The 22,538-nt window shown below is 43.3% G+C and overlaps 1 protein-coding gene and 1 long non-coding RNA gene across 3 annotated transcripts in view; one reads left to right on the top strand and one right to left on the bottom strand.

Moving 5' to 3' along the window:
• The window catches only part of LOC309332608, a 98,376-nt gene extending 85,272 nt beyond the window's left edge, over positions 1-13,104 (bottom strand). Inside the window, exon 1 of the long non-coding RNA XR_014152237.1 lies at positions 12,862-13,104. This is a non-coding gene — a long non-coding RNA (uncharacterized lncRNA). The remainder of the gene's footprint in view (positions 1-12,861) is intronic.
• Positions 1-22,538, top strand: part of CPLX1 (complexin 1) — a 162,500-nt gene that overhangs the window by 89,540 nt on the left and 50,422 nt on the right. For both annotated transcript variants that reach the window (XM_081845710.1, XM_081845711.1), the window contains exon 3: positions 13,111-13,286. In XM_081845710.1, coding sequence (XP_081701836.1) covers positions 13,111-13,286 — 176 coding nt within the window. The remainder of the gene's footprint in view (positions 1-13,110; positions 13,287-22,538) is intronic.

A 22,538-nucleotide genomic window follows, 5' to 3' on the forward strand; every position in this document is an offset into this window, starting at 1 on the left:
TTTAATCCCCCCCCCTTGCACCCCAAGTAACATGGCTGAATAAAGAACAATGCTACATCAGAACCCCTTGTAGTACACGGAGTAAATGACAATTAGCAATGTATCACAGAGCCACAGTCACTGTGATTAACAAGTGCCTTTTCTGTCTTCGCTGACATGGAGAGCATCTACAAGAACTCTGGGAAATGTCCTTTTGTTCCAAGGTGTCATCTACGCATATGGGTTTAGAAATGAGGAGCACCATCCACTCCTCTGTTCACACACATGAAGGGCAGGTGCCTGCATCTGCAAGGAGATGGAGACCTGGTGTGCAGGCCCTCTGTGCCCACAGGGAGTTATATCCCCAATAATAACACCAGTATGGACCTGGAGGAGACATCATTGAGAAGTTCATGTGCTCCAGGGGATGTGGTAAAAGGTAAAGGGACCCCTGATCATTAGGTCCAGTCGTGGCCGACTCTGGGGTTGCGCGCTCATCTCACTCTATAGGCCGAGGATCACTCACAGCTTCCGGATCATGTGGCCAGCATAACTAAGCCGCTTCTGGCGAATCAGAGCAGCGCATGGAAACGCCGTTTACCTTCCCGCCAGAGTGATACCTATTTATCTACTTGCACTTTGATGTGCTTTCGAACTGCTAGGTTGGCAGGAGCAGGGACAGAGAAATGGGAGCTCACCCCGTTGCGGGGATTTGAACTGCCGACCTTCTGATTGGCAAGTCCTAGGCTCTGTGGTTTAACCCACAGTGCCACCCGTGTCCCTAGGGAACGTGGTAGGCCCATCTAAAAAGATAAGGGTGTGGGGATATGGCGTTGTGATCTAAACCACTGAGCCTCTTGGATTTGCCGATCAGAAGGTCGGCAATTCGAATCCCCACGATGGGGTGAGCTCCCGTTGCTCTGTCCCAGCTCCTGCCAACCTAGCAGTTCGAAAGCACATCAGTGCAAGTAGATAAATAGGTATTGCTGTGGCAGGAAGGTAAACAGTGTTTCCTTGCGCTCTGGTTTCTGTCATGGTGTCCCGTTGCACCAGAAGTGGTTTAGTCATGCTGCCACATGACCCAGAAAGCTGTCTGTGGACAAACGCCGGCTCCCTCAGCCTGGAAGCAAGATGAGCGCCACAACCCCATAGTCACCTTTGACTGGCCTTAACTGTCCAGGGGTCCTTTACCTTTACCTTCACCTCTGTACTGTTCAGGCACCCAGTCGCATGAGTCCCAGCTGAGCCAGGTTTTGGCCACCCTTGCAGTGGAATCTGAGCTAGGGTGGGCACATAGGACCCAACTCCTAGGGGCTGAGGTCCCTTTGCTCTCCCATAAAATATTTGAGGGAGCTGGCATACCCGACAACATTTTGTGAGAAAAATTCAGGGCACCCTGGACCATCTCTCATCTCCGTTGCTAACCCCCTCTCTGCCTTCCTTGCCCACCCGCCTGCTCACCCCCTCCTTCCCTGCCCTCTCTTACTTTTGCTGTCTTCTGCATGGCCTGGATTGGTATCAGAAGCTGGGCCAACTTCTGTAAATTTGGGATGTCCCTATTAAATCAGAACACTTGAGGGGTCTGGGCTGCCCCCCCCCAAGTTGATGGACATTGCCATTCAAATGGTGTTTGTGTGTTTGACGTTTCTTGTGATTGATTATGTGGGGTGAGGCTTGCCTGACCCATGCCCCCCAATATTTTTTTTAAGTTAGCACCCCTGGAACCCTTCCCATTTTTCACCATGTGAACCCAGCGAGATCTAAGCTGAATGCTCCAAAACAGACCTCATGACCCATCTTTCTACAGTGGTACCTCAGTTCTCGAACAAAATCCATTCCAGAAGCCCGTTCAGCTTCGAAAACTGAGACACGGTTTCCCATTGGTTGCAAGAGCTTCTTGCACTCAGTGGAACACATTCGGATTCCGAAAAATTTTCGAAAATGGAAGCATTTGCTTCTGGGTTTTTGGTGTTCGAAAACTGAAATGTATGACAACAGAGGCATTCAGGAAATGAGGTTCCACTGTATTTCTATACAAATAACTTAGAAACATTTACCACTTTGGAACCTAAGCTTTATTGCCTTTACTAACCAGCTTCATATAACCAACATTCTTAAGTCTAAGTAAAGCAAGGTATATGATCAGGTATATCATCAGGTATTGATCAGGTATATGAAGACGAAAAGCAAAGTCAGTCCTCAGGGAACGTGCAGGCGACCTTGGAACGGACAGCTCACAGAAGAACCCCGACCAAACCTAAGAGGAGGCGTGTAGTGGTGATAGGGGATTCCCTACTGAGGGGAACAGAAGCAGTGATCTGTGGGCCTGACAAGATGTCTCGGGAAGTGTGCTGTCTCCCCGGGGCTAAGATCCAAGATGTAACTGAACGACTGCAAGGAATCATAAAACCCACTGACAAATACCCCTTCCTCTTGGTTCATGTGGGAACCAATGACACTGCAAACAATAGCCTCCAGAAGATCAAAAGAGACTATGAGGCTCTGGGCAGGAAATTGAAGCAATTAAATGCACAAATTGTCATCTCATCTGTCCTCCCAGTTGAACGACGTGGCCCAGGGAGAGAGAGAAAAATAGTGGAAGTGAACAGCTGGCTTCACAAATGGTGTAAACAGGAACGGTTTGGATTCTTAGATCACGGACAGCAGTTTCTTGAAGATGGACTTCTGGCAAGCGATGGGCTGCACCTCACAACGGTTGGGCGGAATGTTTTTGCCAAAAATCTCAGAAACCTCATCAGCAGGGCTTTAAACTGACTAATGTGGGGGAGGGAGACAGTGCTCCTGAAGGTAGGAGTCCAAATGTCATAGACCGAATGGAGCAAACAGCACGCAGACCTAGTGATGGGAGGAAAAAATCCTTAAATAAGAGACACGGGGGAATGATTAATGGACTTCAATGTCTGTACACTAATGCGCAAAGCATGGGTAATAAACAAGATGAGCTTGAGCTCTTGGTACAGCAAACTAAATATGACATAATAGGCATCACTGAAACCTGGTGGGATAAGTCCCACGACTGGAATGTAATAATGGAGGGATACAATCTATTTCAGAGAAACAGACCAGACAAGAAAGGAGGAGGAGTGGCGTTATATGTCAGGGATGTGTATACCTGTGAAGAGATCCAAGATTTAGAACCTCAAAGCCAAAGTGAGAGCATTTGGGTCAAAATTAAGGGAGAGAAGAATAACAGGGACCTCATTGTGGGAGTTTACTATAGATCCCCAAGCCAAACGGAGGACATAGATGATGCCTTCCTGGAACAGATGGCCAAGCATGCAAAAGGAAGGGAGATAGTAGTAATGGGGGACTTCAATTACCCGGATATTTGCTGGATGTCAAACTCAGCCAAGAGCATAAGGTCAAACAGATTCCTCACTGGCCTTGCAGACAACTTCATTGTCCAGAAAGTGGGAGAAGCAACAAGAGGAACAGCCATTTTAGATCTGGTCCTAACCAATGTTGATGACCTGGTTAGTGGGGTAGAAGTGGAAGGATCATTAGGCGCGAGTGATCATGCTCTTCTGAAGTTTACTATACAGCGGAAAGGAGCAGCCAAGCATACTAGGACTCAATTTCTTGACTTTAAGAAAGCCGACTTCATAAAACTTAGGGAAGTGCTGGGTGAGATCCCATGGACAGTAATACTAAAAGGAAAGGGAGTTCATGAAGGCTGGGAGTTTGTTAAGAGGGAGATAGTAAAAGCACAACTTCAGGCAATACCAATGAGACGGAAACATGGAAGGTGCCTAAAGAAGCCAGGGTGGCTATCTAAAGAACTTTTAACTGAGTTAAGATTAAAAAAGGATGTGTACAAAAAATGGAAAAGGGGGGAAACCACCAAAGAGGAATTCAAACAAATAGCCAGCACGTGTAGACACAAAGTCAGAAAAGCTAAAGCACAGAATGAACTCAGGCTTGCTAGAGAGGTTAAAAGCAACAAAAAAGGCTTTTATGGGTATGTTCGTAGCAAAAGGAAGAACAAAGAAACAGTGGGGTCGCTCAGAGGAGAAGATGGTGAAATGCAAACAGGGGACACAGAAAGGGCTGAACTCCTCAATGCCTTCTTTGCCTCAGTCTTCTCCGATAAAGAAAACAATGCCCGACCTGAAGAATTTGGAGCAAATGATTCAGCAGAGGAAACACAGCCCAGAATAACTAAGGAGATAGTACAAGAATACTTGGCTAGTTTAGATGTATTCAAGTCTCCAGGGCCAGATGAACTGCATCCAAGAGTATTAAAAGAACTGGCAGATGTGATCTCAGAACCACTGGCACTCATCTTTGAGAATTCCTGGGGAACAGGCGAAGTCCCGGCAGACTGGAGGAGGGCAAATGTTGTCCCTATTTTCAAAAAGGGGAAAAGAGAGTTGACCACAAATAATTACCGCCCAGTCAGTCTGACATCAATACCAGGGAAGATTCTGGAGCAGATCATTAAGCAAACAGTCTGTGAGCACCTAGAAAGGAATGCTGTGATCACCAATAGTCAGCATGGATTTCTGAAAAATAAGTCATGTCAGACTAACCTGATCTCGTTTATTGACAGAATTACAAGCCTGGTAGATGAAGGGAACGCAGTGGATGTAGTCTACCTTGATTTCAGCAAGGCATTTGACAAGGTGCCCCATGATATTCTTGTAAAGAAGCTGGTAAAATGCGGACTTGACTATGCTACCACTCAGTGGATTTGTAACTGGCTGACTGACCGAACCCAAAGGGTGCTCATCAATGGTTCCTCTTCATCCTGGAGAAGAGTGACTAGTGGGGTGCCACAGGGTTCTGTCTTGGGCCCGGTCTTATTCAACATCTTTATCAACGACTTGGATGATGGACTCAAGGGCATCCTGATCAAATTTGCAGATGACACCAAACTGGGAGGGGTGACTAACACCCCAGAGGACAGGATCACACTTCAAAACGACCTTGACAGATTAGAGAACTGGGCCAAAACAAACAAGATGAATTTTAACAGGGAGAAATGTAAAGTATTGCACTTGGGCAAAAAAAATGAGAGGCACAAATACAAGATGGGTGACACCTGGCTTGAGAGCAGTACATGTGAAAAGGATCTAGGAGTCTTGGTTGACCACAAACTTGACATGAGCCAACAGTGTGACGCGGCAGCTAAAAAAGCCAATGCAATTCTGGGCTGCATCAATAGGAGTATTGCATCTAGATCAAGGGAAGTAATAGTGCCACTATATTCTGCTCTGGTCAGACCTCACCTGGAGTACTGTGTCCAGTTCTGGGCACCACACTTCAAGAAGGACACTGACAAACTGGAACGTGTCCAGAGGAGGGTAACCAAAATGGTCAAAGGCCTGGAAACGATGCCTTATGAGGAACGGCTAAAGGAGCTGGGCATGTTTAGCCTGGAGAAGAGGAGGTTAAGGGGTGATATGATAGCCATGTTCAAATATATAAAAGGATGTCACATAGAGGAGGGAGAAAGGTTGTTTTCTGCTGCTCCAGAGAAGCGGACACGGAGCAATGGTTCCAAACTACAAGAAAAAAGATTCCACCTAAACATTAGGAGGAACTTCCTGACAGTGAGAGCTGTTCGACAGTGGAATTTGCTGCCAAGGAGTGTGGTGGAGTCTCCTTCTTTGGAGGTCTTTAAGCAGAGGCTTGACGACCATATGTCAGGAGTACTCTGATGGCGTTTCCTGCTTGGCAGCGGGTTGGACTCGATGGCCCTTGTGGTCTCTTCCAACTCTATGATTCTATGATTCTATGATTCTAAGAAGGAGTTAATGTCATAGAATAAGCTAGGTCACTCTCCCTCACCTTGTGAAGAAGATACTAAAACCTACTGCTATACCTCATTCTACCTGTTCCAAGCTCAGGCAACATGAATCTAAGAAGCATCTCTTGAGTTCCTATACCAAAGATATAGGAACTTTCACTACTGGAACGAAGCCAAGTTTTACTACCTGTGCAACCTTTTCTTATTGCTATATGGAAAAGCACATGAATCGCGCCTTTGAAGGGTTTATAAGTAAACCATTTTAAACTTACCAAATGTGTAGTCTCTTTCTTTGCTAAGGGAAGAGGGAAACTTTGGAAGCAACTTAGAAGGGGATATTTTAACTGTCTAGCAACCTATTTTTCCACACTTTATTTTTCTGCATATTTTATGATTTTAAATCTCTGCTGGGGCTCTCTCACCAAAAGAGTGCTTGCCCCAAACCTGGATCTGAGGCATGAAAGGAATCCTCCTTTAATTTACTTATTTTTCCTTTAAACAAACACAAAACACAACACAAATCTGGATCAGCCAGCTATTGCTTATAAGGGCTCGACTGATGCTCCAGCAATAGCACTGATTTTCATTTTACAGGATTATACCCTCAATATCCAGAAGCAACAACAATTTGCAGCCTCACCTTAGCCAGCAGAAACAGCCAGGCTAAGGCTGTGTTGTTGTGACATAATGATAGCCTATAAAGCAATGCTTAGAAGCAATAACCGTATCTTTTCTTCTGTCACTGTATCTCTGAATTCAGTTTCCTGAGCAGCTTACCTCATTACAGTCAGGGCAGCTCTAAGCAGAGATAAACTAACCGAAGATAAAGCTGATGTAGTTTTGCTGACTCAAAAATATCTAGTGGAAATAAAAATGCTAAATTTAGGATATGCCTCCACCAGCAATTTTCAGATAGGCTGTCCTAGTACAGTGCTAGCCGTGTGCAATGGTTCTACGTATGAGTTGTTGTTACTACTAGTATTATTGTTTCAATCTATCTGTTGCTTATTGCCTAAGGAGTCCTCAAGCAAATTTCATAATGCACAAAGCATAATGCTAGACTGGTGATTGGGAGTGGCCGCCGAGACCATATAACACTGGTCCTGAAAGACCTACATTGGCTCCCAGTACGTTTCCGAGCACAATTCAAAGTGTTGGTGCTGACCTCTAAAGCCCTAAATGGCCTCGGCCCAGGATACCTGAAGGAGCGTCTCCACCCCCATCATTCAGCCCAGACACTGAGGTCCAGCTCCGAAGGCCTTCTGGAGGTTCCCTCACTGAGAGATATAAGGTTTCAGGCAATCAGGCAGAGGGCCTTCTCAGTAGTGGTGCCTGTTACTTTCTGTTTGTGCCACTGTACAGTTGGAGTCACAGGACTCTGTTTACATTCCAGGGATTCCAGACTGTTGGAAATCTCACGGAAGACAGGAGACGGGTGTGATGTTTACTGGTTTCTTGTTTCTTTGTTTGTTTCAGTTGCTCTCTGCTTTCATAGAGAGAGGATGTTTCTTTTCTGTCTGCGTAATTAGAAATAAAACCTAGCCATGTAGCTCATACTGCCTCATCCTTCCGCATGTTGCTGTATACTCTGCGTAATGGGGGAATGTGCTTGGAGCCTTATCAAAGGCTCAGGTTGTTAATCATTGTCAGAGGAGATTTGGAAGGCTAGACCGGAGGAGTCGTTCGGTTGAATGCAAGTCCGATAGTGCCCACCCTGTGGAATGCCCTACCATCAGATGTCAAGGGAATAAACAACTATCTGACTTTTAGAATAAATCTGAAGGCAACCCTGTTTAGGGAAGTTTTTAATGTTTGATGTTTTAGCGTGTTTTTAATATTCTGTTGGAAGCTGCCCAGAGTGGCTGGTGAAACCCAGCCAGGTGGGCGGGGAATAATAATAATAATAATAATAATAATAATAATAATAATAATAATAAATTATTCTATAAAATCAGAAAAAGTGATCAAATCCATGGGAAAAACCTATAAAACATACCCAACTGAACAGCAGTGTAAACATGCCACCAACAAACAATAAAATCATAGAATTGTACAGTTAGGAGATGCACCAAGGGAGATCTAGTCCTGCTTCCTGCAATACAGGAATTGCAGGTAAAGAATCTGTGACAGATGACCATCCAACCTCTGTTTAAAAACCTCTGATGAAGGAGAGACTACCACTTTCCAAGGCGATCCATTCCACTGTAGAACAGTACTTACCTAATGTTTAGCTGGAATCTCTTTTCTTGAAATTTGAATCCATTTGTGTGAGTCCTACTCTCCAGAGCCGCAGAAAATAAGCTTGCTATATCTTCCATGTGACAGCCCTTCAGATATTTGAATGTGGCTATCATGTGACCTCTCAGTCTCTTCTCCAGGTTAAACATATTCAGCTCCTTCAACCGTTCCTCACAATACTTGGATTCCAGAGCTTTTATCAACTTCTTCGTCCTCCTCTGCGCCTGTTTCAGCTTGTCAATATCCTTTTCTGTCAAATACCTGGGAGAAGATAAGTTTTTTCCCCCTGACAGTGCAAGGATGCTAATGATGGTGCCTGGCAGACCTCACTGGGAAGGTAGGAAACCCCCAGTTTAAAATCTCCCATAAAACCTGAGAGGCTGTGTTGTAACAGTAACTTAGAGGTGTTCCCTGGGTATCACCAAAACAGACACAGCTCCCTATGAAAGAAACTGTTCATTTTATATTAAAAGCGCAACTGAGTTCAGAACCTCCAGACATCTTAAGAACAGAAGAACCATCACCACCACCATCTCAAAGGCAAGTTTTTCCACATTGCTCCTGGAGGCATCTTCTCCAAAAATGATCTCCCTACTCAGCCCAATTTTTGAATTATTGTGCTAGAGGAGACTCTTGAGAGTCCCATGGACTACAAGAAGATCAAATCTATCCATTCTTAAGGAAATCAGCCCTGAGTGCTCACTGGAAGGACAGATCCTGAAGCTGAGGCTCCAATACTTTGACCACCTCATGAGAAGAGAAGAATCCCTGGAAAAGACCCTGATGTTGGGAATGTTGGGAAAGATGGAGGGCACAAGGAGAAGGGGACGACAGAGGACGAGATGGTTGGACAGTGTTCTCGAAGCTACCAGCATGAGTTTGACTAAACTGCGGGAGGCAGTGGAAGACAGAAGTGCCTGGCGTGCTCTGGTCCATGGGGTCACAAAGAGTCGGACACGACTAAACGACTAAACAACAACACTCAGCCCAATGCTGTTTCCATGCTCTTTATCATAGACTTGCCCTAGGCCACCCTACAGGTTTCATGGGTGAACCAGGGCTATGAAGCCACATCTTCTCTGTCCACATCCTCTTTCAAGAGTTCTTCAACTTATACAGAATGAAAACTCTTAAGAATTCTCATTTCTTACAGCAAGAGTATGTCACCCGTAGTCCTCTGGATTTTGCTGGACGTCAGCTCCCAGCGGTCCTTTCCATCAACAATACCAGCTAAGGCTGATGGGAGTTGGACGCCACCAATGACTGGAAGGACATAGGGCAGCCACCTTCCATAACCACCATTTCCAGAGAAACTGCTTTGATTGGAAAATGAACAAAACTACTGAGGATTTTCCACTTTACAGCCTTTCTGTTCACTCCAAATGTATCGTGCCTCTGTCATATTAAATTCTACAGAGTGCAATTATCGGTCTGTGAGCTGTCTCTCTTCCACTGAGAATGGACCCAGTTGATATTAGCTGGGTACAATCAGTTCATGACTGTCTGAGCAGAGATGAAGGGTAATGCCAGTGGATAGGAGATTCGTCAACATCAGGGGATGAATTGCCTCTGTGTGTGTGAGAGAGAGACCACATATCTAACACCCCAGATAAAACTCATATATCACTTCACATCACTTCTCACAATGTGAGCCTAGTTTCCTTTTCTAGCTGCCAGTCATCAAATGCACTGTAATCTACCAGAGAGACCGAGTGATGCATGCATGTTAAACCAGCACGCAAGTCATCATGAGAGGCTGAGAGAGAATTCAAGCATAGGAAGGTATGTAGACAGAATCCATAATAACTTCTGAGTCCAGAGGAAATAAAATGTTCTAGTTTGAAATCTGGGTAAATATCTAGTACAGACATCAAGCTGAAAAGAAGCTGCAATATGTGTATGTTGGGCTGAATGGGGAATGTGCACAATTTATTTATTTATTTATTTATTTATTGAATTTATATACCGCCCTATACCTGGTGGTCTCAGGGCAGATTCACAGAATGAAATCAAAATATAAAACCACAAAATACATAATTAAAATAAAAGCAACAACCCAATAACGCCCCCCCAATACCAGCTATTGTGTACATTATGGGGAACATGCACAAATGAACATCTTAAACAGGATTTTGCATACTGCATGGTCAATGTACTTAATCTCCAAGTGATACTGGAAAATGTGAAAATTTCACACACTGGTAAATGTACATAGTATCTCTTCAAGGGAATATTTTTCAAGGGAGCCATATGCTTAGTGACCTAGCAAAGGGTGAAATACTCTATTTATGCCACCAGATTGTGCACAGTTGACAGCATCATTTGGAGTCTATGCACATTGATCAGGCAGTACACAACCCCCCTGTTTATTCTCTTTATTTGGGAATGGGAAGAAACAGGATTTACTTGTCCTTGACTGTATGTATGGACTGGTGCATATTATATGTAAGTGTGTGTGTGTGTGTGTGTGTGTGTGTGTGTGTGTGTGTGGACTTTAAGTGGCCATTCTGCATGGACTGTTGTCTATCATATGAGGAAGCATGTCAGGGTCTAAAATAAATTCAGATAAAGCAAAAAAGTTGATGGAAAACATGGATGATAAGTTGAAAAATATGTTAGAAAAAATGTCTGGTTTGCAAATATGTAAAAAAGTTAGATATTTGAGAATCTGGCTGACAGTAAGAAATCTGAACTTATATGTTAAACTGTGGAAAGAGATCAAGAAACAGTTGGAGATTTGGGAGAGAATGAAGGTCTCCCTGCTTGACAGAATCTCAGCTATTATAATGAATCTATTGCTCAGGATGCTGTTTTTATTCCAATCAAGTCCAGCTGAAAATAATTTAGGCTGCTTCAAAGAATGGAAGAAGGATATTTCTAAATTTATCTCACGGGGGGGGGGGGGGGGACCAAGAATCAAACATAAAATTATGATAGACATAAAAGAAAAAAGAGGCTTTGCCCTGTCAGACCTGCAAATGTATTATGAGGCAGCCTGTTTGTGTTGGTTAAAAGAAGGCATTACATTGGATAATGCAGATATCCTGGACTTAGAAGGTCATGAAAAGAATCTGTATAGAGTTTGGGAGAAATATAAAAATCTTCTGGAAGGGAAGAAAGCTATTTCTATTAAGAGAGTTAATATGGCTAGACAGTGGGCAACCTACAGGGAATTGCTGTACTTTACAGGGTGGACTGGGGGGACTCAAACTGAGATCAATGGAAGGGTCTGGAAACTTCTGTTTCAGTGTATCTGAAGAAGTGTGCATGCACACGAAAGCTCATACCAAGAACTGACTTAGTTGGTCTTTAAGGTGCTACTGGAAGGAATTTGTTTTGTTTTGAGATCAATGGAAAATGTAAGGAGCCATGTTCCAGATTGGTTACAATACCATCAGTTACATGAAATGTTTAAATTTAGATAGGAAAAAATTGGTTTTCTGGATCAAAGCCCACAATTCAAAAAAGGACTTTTACAAAACAAAGAGAAACTTTTGTCTAAATTGTATAATTTGTTATTAGAGTGGGAAACAAAGGACAAGCTTGTTAAAGCCTCAATGACAAACTGGGCAATAGATATAGGTCACAATATAGATTTTAACTTCTGGGAAAAACTCTAGAAAAGTGACTTGAAGTTCACAGCATGTTATCCTTCGAAGGAGAACTACTTGAAAATGATTTACAGATGGCATTTAACTCCAAGTAGGCTTACTAAGATGAATACGACTGAATCAGTTAAGTGCTGGAGATGCAAAGAGGTAGAGGGAACATTCTTTCATATGTGGTGGACTTGTAAAAGGGTAAAAGAGATTTGTGTAGGGTTTATTCCATAGCTTTTTCTTTCCCTGAAGATGTCCCAGAAGATTTTTCCTCCGGGTTTACTCCCGAAGCCACAGTGACAACAGCATGAATTGGATTTAGAGTTGTGTGAGCAGATGTCCACTTTTGGAAAGGGGTGGTTTCTCCTTTCTTCCTGTACCCACTGAATATCCACTCTGGAGGACATGGAAGACATGCCAGAATAACTTGGGAGGGGTCAATGAGGATGCTTGAGGATTTTTCAGATTGGTTCAAATTGTTAAGTAAACTGACCTGATTTCCACTTCCCTGACCAATGCTCAGCTTAGAAAGCAGCTCTCATTCAGTTTTCACCCTTCTCTGAATTTTTCAATGCTTTAGAACAGGGGTGGCCAACTCCCGAGAGACTACAATCTACTTTCAGAATTAAAATCTGGCAATGATCTACCCCAGGTTTTTTGGGTTCAGGTCAAAGTTGAGGGTTTTTTTAGGGAGGAGAAAAGTCCCGTTTTTTGGGGGGGGGTTCAGGTCGGAGTTGTTGAGCTTTTTTATGGAGGAGGAAAGCCCCGTTTTTATGCAAATACTTTCTTAGGAGGAAAGTTCTGGGGTTTTTTTTGGGGGGGGGGTTTAAAGGCAAGGGTCAAAGGGAAAAAGTCACTCACAATAATAATGCTTTGAATGGAAACAGCCACAAAGAGAAAGCTCAGTTTTCCCTTCCACTGATCAGAGAACAATGGAGGGCTGGGCGAGGGGGTGGGACAGGAGTCATTTTCAACGACACTGAGGAAAGGTAGCCAGAGATCAACCGGTGATCTACCAATACCTCACAGGGATCTACCAGTAGATCACAATTGACCTGTTGGACACCCCTGCTTTAGAAGACAGCAAAATGCATATAAAATGTGCATTTTAGGGTAAAAGGCACTAAAAATGCATAAAAAGTATACAGAAATGCTGAACAAAACACATGCAATACATTTTAAAAATAAATAAATCACAGATTGATGTGGATGAGAGGTAGAACAGATTTAGAAATGAGCATGTGCAAAACTGTCATGCGCTGGAAATAAAGTTACCTGTTGATTGGCAAGAAATCAGCAACATGTGGGGGAAATCAGCAACATTTACCTTATTCTGTCTCCTTCTGTTTTCAAAAGGCTTCTCTGAATCCAAGCTCCTTCTTTGTAAGGGGACTCCTTTTTTAAAAATAAAGTAACTGGATCCAGCTCCTCATGCACAAGGGCAACATTGTACTCGCCCACAAAGCTTCTTCTTAGTGTCTCGGCTCCTCCTCACATTGCCTTTTCGTTGCTCTCTTTCCTTAGGGGCTACCAAAGACATGGGGAAGATGCTGGGTGGAGAAGAAGAGAAGGATCCAGATGCTGCCAAGAAGGAAGAAGAACGACAGGAAGCCCTTCGGCAGCAGGAAGAAGAGAGGAAAGCTAAATATGCCAAGATGGAGGCTGAAAGGGAAAATGTGAGGCAAGGGATTCGGGATAAGGTAAGACCCACTATCAGACTGATCAGAGTCCAGCTGGGACATAAGCAAACATTCGGAAACCAAAGCGCAGCTTCTGATTGGCTACAGGAAGCTCCTGCAGCCAACTGGAAGTTGCAGAAGGTTTTAATAACAGTGAAATATTTTGCCAAGGCATTCCAATCACAGTGGCTGGAGTGTAATTTTTTTGGCCAAAAACGGAATTCACATGGTTTCAGTTGCTTGGAGTGTCTCTCTCGCTAATTATTTGAATGTGGGGTTGTTTATGTGTGAAAGACACATTTTAAATTCATATGAGCATTTTGGCTAATGTATGTTTTGCATTCTCAATATAAACTGATTTTGGGGTGGAAATCACCAAAAGCCTTGTGTGAGAAGGCCCAAAATGATATTTCTCATTTCCTCCCTCCATCCTTTTCTGGATTCAAAGCTCTACTTAGAGCCTCTTTGATGGGTGTATGATTTATTTATCGTTGTTTGCTTTTGATATGGTTTTCTAGGGAGTGTCAGCTTTCTGAGTTGTACTTCTAATGTGTGGAAGGTCTTTGAAGAGGGAAGCTTTGTACCACATATGCATAACCAAATAAATTGCAGGTATTAAAAAATATTTTACCAGGCGTTCCAGAATTCCCAAGACTCCAGTTATCACCACATATCTCTAATTTAACTTTTAGTCTCATTCATGCTAGCTATGTAGCATCTGGAGAGAAAATTAAGTGCCAATAAGTAGAATCACCAGAAGTTACAGTACAGCAAACTGTAGACTGATGTAGGTTTACTAATTTTGTAATTGTGTGCTACATAATGCATAATTCACTGCGTACAGCAAAGGGCTCCTGTTGACTGAAAGTTAAGATAGAGCTATTTTGTATGGACCCAGAACAGGGATTTCTCTGTAGTGAGCATGCACACACTCACCCGATGTAGGTCTCCCTCCTTCTGGATGAAAGGCACCTGCCCAGTCTGAAGTTTTTGATGTTGTAATACATCAATAACTACTTCACAACCTGAATCACATGGGAGACTGGAGAGGAATCAGAACAAAACAGGTTTCGGGGCATTTTAGCAAAATTCCCTAGTTTCAGCGGGCTGGATTCAACTTAAAAGTTGTGCTTGAAGGAGGCTATGTGATGAGTCCAACTTTTGCTCTGTCCTTCCCCTGCCCCACAAATCAGGTTTGAGAGGTTAGGAGAATCCCCAAAACAGCACATGTGTAGGGTAGGAGAGTGAACATCTGTCTATCTGGCTATTTTTTTTTACAAACATATTTTTGGAACGGGAAGTGGGGAAAGTTGATATTGCTGGAAGCCCCCAAAAAACTGGCTCAGAAGAGAAAAAAAACTTGTTATGTGAAATTCAGGTTCGAAGATGTTCTTTTCCTGCTGGGTAATGTAGAATATTCATTCCGCATCTGAGACTTCCCGCCCCACTGCCATAGCTGTCTGCAGGCAGAAGAATATTCTGGGCTTCTCTGAAGGTCAGGGGCCTCAAACAGAGATAATACTTTCCCCTCCCCATTAATCATGTTCTGTAATTCTGAAGATAAAGTTTACATCCCAGGTGACTGCCGTGTCCTCTCCAGCAGACTTTAATGACATCTTCCCTTTTAATTATTGATAACTCCCCAACGATGTGAATTTCAACTAGCACCAAGGATTAATGGGTTTCATAAATAACGTGTCTTAACTTTTACGACTATTAAACGCTATTGGTAATTTTAAATATAAAATAAAGAGGGTTTTTGTTTCGTTTTGAAGAAGGGAGGCACGCAAAGTGGCCCCCCCCAAACTTATTTCAAATGCTTATATTGCTATTTCGGATCATTATGGATATTTAGCCGCATAAATAAATAAACAAACGGCAATGTTCTGTACTGTAATAAACACCTTTCATTTGCAATATTGGATATTGCCTGCATTTTAATCTAGTTACCATAAATTCATTTTAAAAGAATCAGAGGATAATTGCAGACCGTACCCCCCAGAGCAAAACAAATATCAAACAGCTCATATGCTTAGCAATTCTCTTTCAACAATGCCCTTTTCATTATTATTATTATATTTTTTAGCACCATCTCAGAGCAAGTGATAGGAATGCCTAATACACTTTGGTTCACCCCCTGGCTTGGGTCACCAATCCTAAACCAAGCTGCTGTGACCCCCAGCCCCTTGGAGTGCAGTAAGACCAGTATTAGCAGCTGGAACAGCTGGGGGTGGGACGGAGAAGAGGGTGTCCTATCATTGCCAGTCCTCAATGTCTCCCTTTGACAGACAGGCCCTCTGGATGGTATACAAGCCACAGTGTTATGGTCCATTGGGGTGCAGTAAGAGTAGAACCTGTCATGTGACTTAGTTTTTTAATTTTTTTATTATTTTGGCCTGTTGTTTTTTATTTTGTTCTGTACATGTTCTGTATTAGATTATTCTCTTGAAATATCGAATCATCCTCTTTGTTGTGTTGGCTTTATTATTATTTGAAACTGTTGGTAATCTGTGTAATAAACTGGGGGCCCACCTCCTTTAAATGTTATATATTTTGATTAAAAAAAATAGTGTTCATGGTGCGATACTTCACAAACAACAACTTCACCCAACCAATAGTTCTTCTTTCTTTATCTTCCTTCTTTTTTTCATTTTTTTTCATTTTTTTCATTTTTTTTTTTGGATTGGGCTTCTTGTGTGATCTTTGATTTTTTGGTAGTGAGTAGTATTAACTAGATGTGTATCTTTACATATATTGGTAATAAATGAAGATATGTACAGGGAGGTGGGAGAATTCAACCCTCTAAGATAAAACTGTGACTGAGGGCTACATAGATATATTTAATAATAATAATAATAATAATAATAATAATAATAATAATAATAATTTTTATTTATATCCCACCCCCCCCAGCCGAAGCTGGGCTCAGGGCAGCTAACAACAATCAAAATAATCCAACATTCTGAAAACATTCATTATAAAATTAATTAAAATCAAATTGATGGCAACCATTAAGCAAGATTCTGTGCAGATTGCCAGAGGAGGGGGTCAGGCTGTGCCCCGACCAAAGGCCTGGTGGAACAGCTCTGTCTTGCAGGCCCTGCGGAAAGATGTCAGGTCCTGCAGGGCCCTAGTCTCTTGTGATGGAGCGTTCCACCAGATTGGAGCCGCGGCCGAGAAAGCCCTGGCTCTAGTTGAGGCCAGCCTAACCTCTCTGTGGCCTGGGATCTTCAGGATGTTTTTATTTGCAGACCATAAATTTCTCTGTGGTCCCATAGGTACGAGGGTCCTAGGCCGTATAGGGCTTTAAAGGTTAAAACCAGCAACCTTAAACCTGATCCTGTACTCCACCGGGAGCCAGTGCAGCTGGTATAGTACCGGATGAATATGATCTCGCAGCGAAGACCCCATAAGGAGACTCGCCGCGGCATTCTGCACCCGCTGGGGTTTCTGGGTCAGTCTGAATTCTGAAGAGCCCCAGTCCGCACAGGTTCCCCTGCAACAAGCACCAGCTGGGCCAAGTCAGGGGCCTGAGCCTGCCTTGGCTCCAGATGCGGGGATGACCTTGTTGCCCTCTGCTGGGCAATCCACTACCAGTTGGGTCAGGAGAGGCTGAGGCGGCCCCTGGATCTAGTAACCCACCGACATCTCCCGAGCTGCAGAGACTCAGGTCTGAGAGAAGGAGAGACCTGAGTACTCGCAGGAGGAGTGCTCACCTTCGGACAGGGAGGTGAGTCACCGGGGATCAGGACCAGCCGTTACCCCAACAAAGATAAAAGGCTACTGGACCCCGCCCCAGGTTGCGGGAGCAACATTGCTGCTTGTTGGAACCTGCCTGAGACCCTGTGCCTGACCTAGCCTGATTTCCTGCCTTGGCCCTGTTGGGCTGACTTATCGCGGAATCCTTGGATTTGGGACCGGACCTGGACTGTGTAGCTTGGGTTAACCCCTGGGCCCAGCACACCTGGAGGGAGTGGATAATTTAGACCCAGTCTGATTTGAGGCTTATGCTTAGTACTGAAATGGATTTGGTTACCTTGATGCCCCCCCTTTTTTTTTGGAAGAGGGGCAATTACCGGAGCCTGGGAGTGGTGGGGGAATAATAAGTGATTACATTTAATGTAGTTAACATCAATGTTCTTTCCCACTGGGTTTATTGGGATTTTGGCCAAGGCCCAACCAATTACCCTATTTTTCCACGTATAAGACTATATTTCCCCCCTATTTTTTCAGGTTTAAAATTGGGGGTTGTCTTATACATGGATATTGCATATGGGGTATTTCTTTATTTTAAGTCCCCAAAAATAGGGGTCGTGTTTCACACGGTGTGTGTGTGTGTATGTGTGTGTGTGTTATACACTGAAAAATACGATAGTAGTAGTAGTAGTAATTTATTTATACCCTGCCTATCTGGTTGGGTTTCCCCAGCCACTCTGGGTAGCTCCCAAAAGAATATTATTATTATTAATATTAATAAAGCCATAAAATATCAGGCATTAAAAACTTCCCTAAACAGGGTTGCCTTCAGATGTCTTCTAAAAGTCAGATAGTTGTTTATTTCCTTGACATCTGATGGGAGGGCGTTCCACAGGGTGGGCACCACCACTGAGAATGCCCTCTGCCTGGTTCCCTGTAGCTTCACTTCTCACAGTGAGGGAACCGCCAGAAGGCCCTCGGAGCTGGACCTCAGTGTCCAGGCTGAATGATGGGGGTGGAGACACACCTTTAGGTATACAGGGGTGAAGCTGTTTAGGGCTTTAAAGGTCAGCACCAACACTGACCCAGTGGAAAGTGACATTGACACAAACTAAGTGGAATTTGAAGGATGCCTGAAGGTCATACCAGGCACATGGAAGCAGAACAGCCTTCTAAATTGCTTGAAACTAGGGATGAAGATTTCCCTTTGAAATCCAGGGAGCTGTGGGTACCTAATTCCCTTAAAGACTAAAACTCAGCAAGGTGTCAAATCAATATATGTATCAAAGCCTCCTCTTGACTCCTAATGAGATCTGGGCAGCTTGGTCCCTCATGCTTCCTTAGCAAATCCCAGCTCTTCCGGAACGTCTAGTTCTGTTTGGTTCTTACTTTACCTAAACAAAGCTCCTATTTGCAAAGAGTACAAAAAAGCAAAGGAAAAAATTCACGAGAGATTAGAACGAAATTTCTAAGCTACATCTAACTGAGCAGAGCAGAACAGAACAGTGAAAACCCCAATGAGTCAAACCTTTCTGTGTCCTTGCAGCTAGCAGTGGGGGATAAATTTGATTCAGTTCACTTTTAAAGACAAGCTTCGCTAAGGTGCTTTTTCCGGAACAATATGTGAATCGAAACACAAGTATCCTTCGAAAATTCACATTTCTCCAAATTTTGCAATGCAGATCTCCAACCAAGTAATGTGTACAAATATATACTTGGTTGAAGTGCACATATCATATAGAGGGAAAGCATTATAGAAAACAACATTCAAAATGTATTCTATTAGAGGAAGTTGCTTTGCAAAATGGTGTATATTGGGCAAAATTGCATGAAAATGAGTATATTATAAGAAATTTGCAATAAAGTGCTGATGAATTTTCATGAGGACTTTAAAAAAGCAAAACCAAACACAAACTGATGTGGAAATGTGGAGAACTTAAGAGTGGGAAAAGGAGGAATTGGGAGAAACCAAAAATAACACATTTGTCCATCCCTATTTGCAGCTTCTTTTGAGGTTTTATTTGAGTGGCTGTGCTGTGTTGCTGAAAAGTTCCTTGCTTGAGCTAAGCAAAGATTGATAGCCCTGGTATAGCCACTGTCACTCAAGGCTTCCCATTTTATTGGAGGGACAGCCAAGTTTACATTAAATTTAAAAACACCTTCTCTAATTCAGATATTTCATTCCAGGGACCCCTTTCTTCAGGGACGACTCTGTCGAGAAATTCCTACATGCCCTGTCACAGAGCCTATGTGCATTGGTGGGAATTCCACAAGGATGTTCTTGTGACAGGCATTTTTAGATCCCCCATTATAGTGAATGGGGAGAACAAGGAGCTTTGCTTTATAAGAACATCCTGGAACCAGAAACACAAATCAAGGCAGAGACAGCTCAGAACAACTCAGAAGCAGATTGAATTTATTTTTTTTAATGCACAGATACACTGTTCTTGAGGTGGAATGAATGTCATCATAGTTTAATACTTCCATGTTCCAGTGAGGCAGGATCTCACCCGAGATCTAGGAATATATGAGCAATTCGGAACATAGGAAGCTACCTTACCCTGAGTCAGAACACTGATCCATCTAGCTCAATATTGTCTGCAGAGACTGGCATCAACTTTCCAGGGATGCAGGTAGTGCTGTGGGTTAAACCACAGAGCCTAGGGCTTGCTGATCAGAAGGTCGACAGTTTGAAACCCCGTGATGGGGTGAGTTCCTGTTGTTCGGTCCCAGCTCTTACCCACCTAGCAGTTTGAAAGCACATCAAGTGCAAGTAGATAAATAGGTACCCCTCCGGCGGGAAGGTAAACGGCATTTCCGTGCGCTGCTCTGGTTCGCCAGAAGCGGCTTAGTCATGCTGGCCACATGACCCGGAAGCTGTCTGCGGACAAACGCCGGCTCCCTCGGCCTATAGAGTGAGATGAGCGCCGCAACCCCAGAGTCAGCCACGACTGGACCTAATGGTCAGGGGTACCTTTATCTTTACACTGTTCCTGAGGTAGAATGAAGGTCATCATAGTTTAATGCAGTGGTACCTCGGGTTACAGACGCTTCAGGTTACATACGCTTCAGGTTACAGACTCCGCTAACCCAGAAATATTACCTCGGGTTAAGAACTTTGCTTCAGTATGAGAACAGAAATCGGGCTCCGGCGGCACGGCAGCCGCAGGAGGCCCCATTAGCTAAAGTGGTGCTTCAGGTTATACCTGAAGGAGAGTCTCCACCCCCATTGTTCAGCCTGGACACTGAGATCCAGCGCCGAGGGCCTTCTGGCGGTTCCCTCATTGCGAGAAGTGAGGCTACTGGGAACCAGACAGAGGGCCTTCTTGGTAGTGGCGCCCGCCCTGTGGAACGCCCTCCCATCAGATGTCAAAGAGGTAAACAACTACCTGACATTCAAAAGACATCTGAAGGCAGCCCTGTTCAGGGAAGTTTTTAATATTTAACGCTGTGCTGTTTTTAATACTTGATTGGGAGCCGCCCAGAGTAGCTGGGGAAACTCAGCCAGATGGGCGGGGTATAAATAATAAATTATTATTATTATAACACTTAGACCTCCAGAACGGACCTCCAGAACGAATTAAGTACTTAATCTGAGGTACCACTGTACTTCCATGTTCCAGTGAGGCAGGATCTCACCTGAGATCTGGGAATATATGAGCAATTAGGAACCTAGGAAGCTGCCTTACCTGAGTTAGAACACTGATCCATCTAGCTCAATATTGTCTGCAGAGACTGGCATCAACTTTCCAGGGTTTCTGGTATTCCAAGAAATGCCTGGAATTGAACCTAGGAGCTTGAATGCAAAGCAGAAGCTCTACTATGGAATTGTGGCTCCTCTCCACTGTCATTGTCAGCAGTCTTGACAGCAGACCCACACCAGTTAATCATCATATTAGAGCTTGCTGAAGAAATTGAGGTCAGTCAGCCCCCAAAGGCTTGAACAGTGCAGTCCTATACATGTCTACTCACAGACACTCCCCATTTAATTCAATGGAAAATACACTCAATTAAGTGCACACAGCAGGACTTTCCAAACTGTGAGCCACTAGACCACCAGTGATCCGCAAGCTTCATTCAAGTGCTCCACAGCATGCCTGTGAAGAACATTACAATTTTAATTCTCTGGAATTCAAACTGTTATAGAATGCAGTGCAATGTAAGAAATAAAAAAGCAATAAAATACAATTAAAATCACACAGCATCTAGCACATTGCATCACAATTGATACACAACAGGCATAAAAAAACCCCACCAAATGATCCACCAAGACACTCAACAATTTTCAAGTGTCCCGTGGGGTGGTGGAGTTTGGGAATCGTTGGTATACAGGATAGTTTACTTCTGTCATGATCCATAGCATTTTGGTAGTTTGAGACTTGTAGATATGACTATTAACTTGAGCAAACCACCATTTATTGCGGGTGGGTGAAATTTGTCTCCATGTGACTTCTCGCCATTCAAATTTCATATCTGAGATTTAAAATTTTACCTCAGAAATTGAGTCCTATACTCTTGTTGATATCTCTTGATGATTTTGACATTGGAAGGTGTCAAACATGAAGTCTCATAAGTTGCCAGTTGTCAGATACAGTGGTACCTCTGGTTGCGAACGGGATCTGTTCCGGAGGCCCGTTCACAACCTGAAAGGAATGCAACCCGCATCTGTGCATGCGCGGGTGGCAATTCGCTGCTTCTGCGCATGCACATGACGTCATTTTGCGCATCAGTGCATGCGCGAGTGGCAAAACCTGGAAGTAACCATTTCTGGTACTTCTGGATCGCCACAGGACGCAACCTGAAAACGCTCAAACTGAAGCAAATGTAACATGAGGTATTACTGTACTAAATAAATGTAATTGCATGTCTTCTATTAAATCCTAAATACTTCTATCAAATCCTAAGGACCATTACATGACACTCAGCAAATATTGCCAAATACTAAATAGTATAGTTTGTTTGCTATGAAATACTATCAGTAAATACTAATGTATCAATTATCAAATGCAGAATTGAAATATCAAAGATGGAAATCAGTTTCATTGGATGTAGAATACCAATACTGAATATTCAAAGACCATTCAGCAAATATTTGACTATTCAGAGGAAATCCAGGGAATATTTAATGTCAATATATGTAGAGGAGAATTTTGAGAATGGTTTGGAACCATTCTTATGATTCTTAACAGCATTGCATATTTCAGCTAACAAAAACTAACAGCAACTTTGCCAAAAAAGAAAGAAAGCTGAGCAACTTTTCCGTCCAGATTTTCACTTTTTGAAATATGGCAACCCTGTATTATTAGTATTAAATGCTGTAGCTGTGAAGCAAACAGATCTCTCTCCCCCCCCCCTCAAGAAAGTCATTTCATCTGAAATTATTCAGGAGGACCACAGCTGCCTTTTTGCCCGCTGACATAATAAATACCTGATTGGGTAGACATTACAAATTGGCTCCTCTTGTAAGTCTACACTAGTCAAAATGAATTGTGCTGTTTGAGGCATTTGGACATTTCATTTACGTCCTAATAAGTGTCAGTTGCTTGTCCTCAGAATCCTGCGTGAAATGGGAAAGAC

This window comes from Podarcis erhardii (assembly GCF_964252035.2).
Source record: "Podarcis erhardii genome assembly, chromosome: 17".
In the NCBI taxonomy this organism is placed as follows: domain Eukaryota; kingdom Metazoa; phylum Chordata; class Lepidosauria; order Squamata; family Lacertidae; genus Podarcis; species Podarcis erhardii.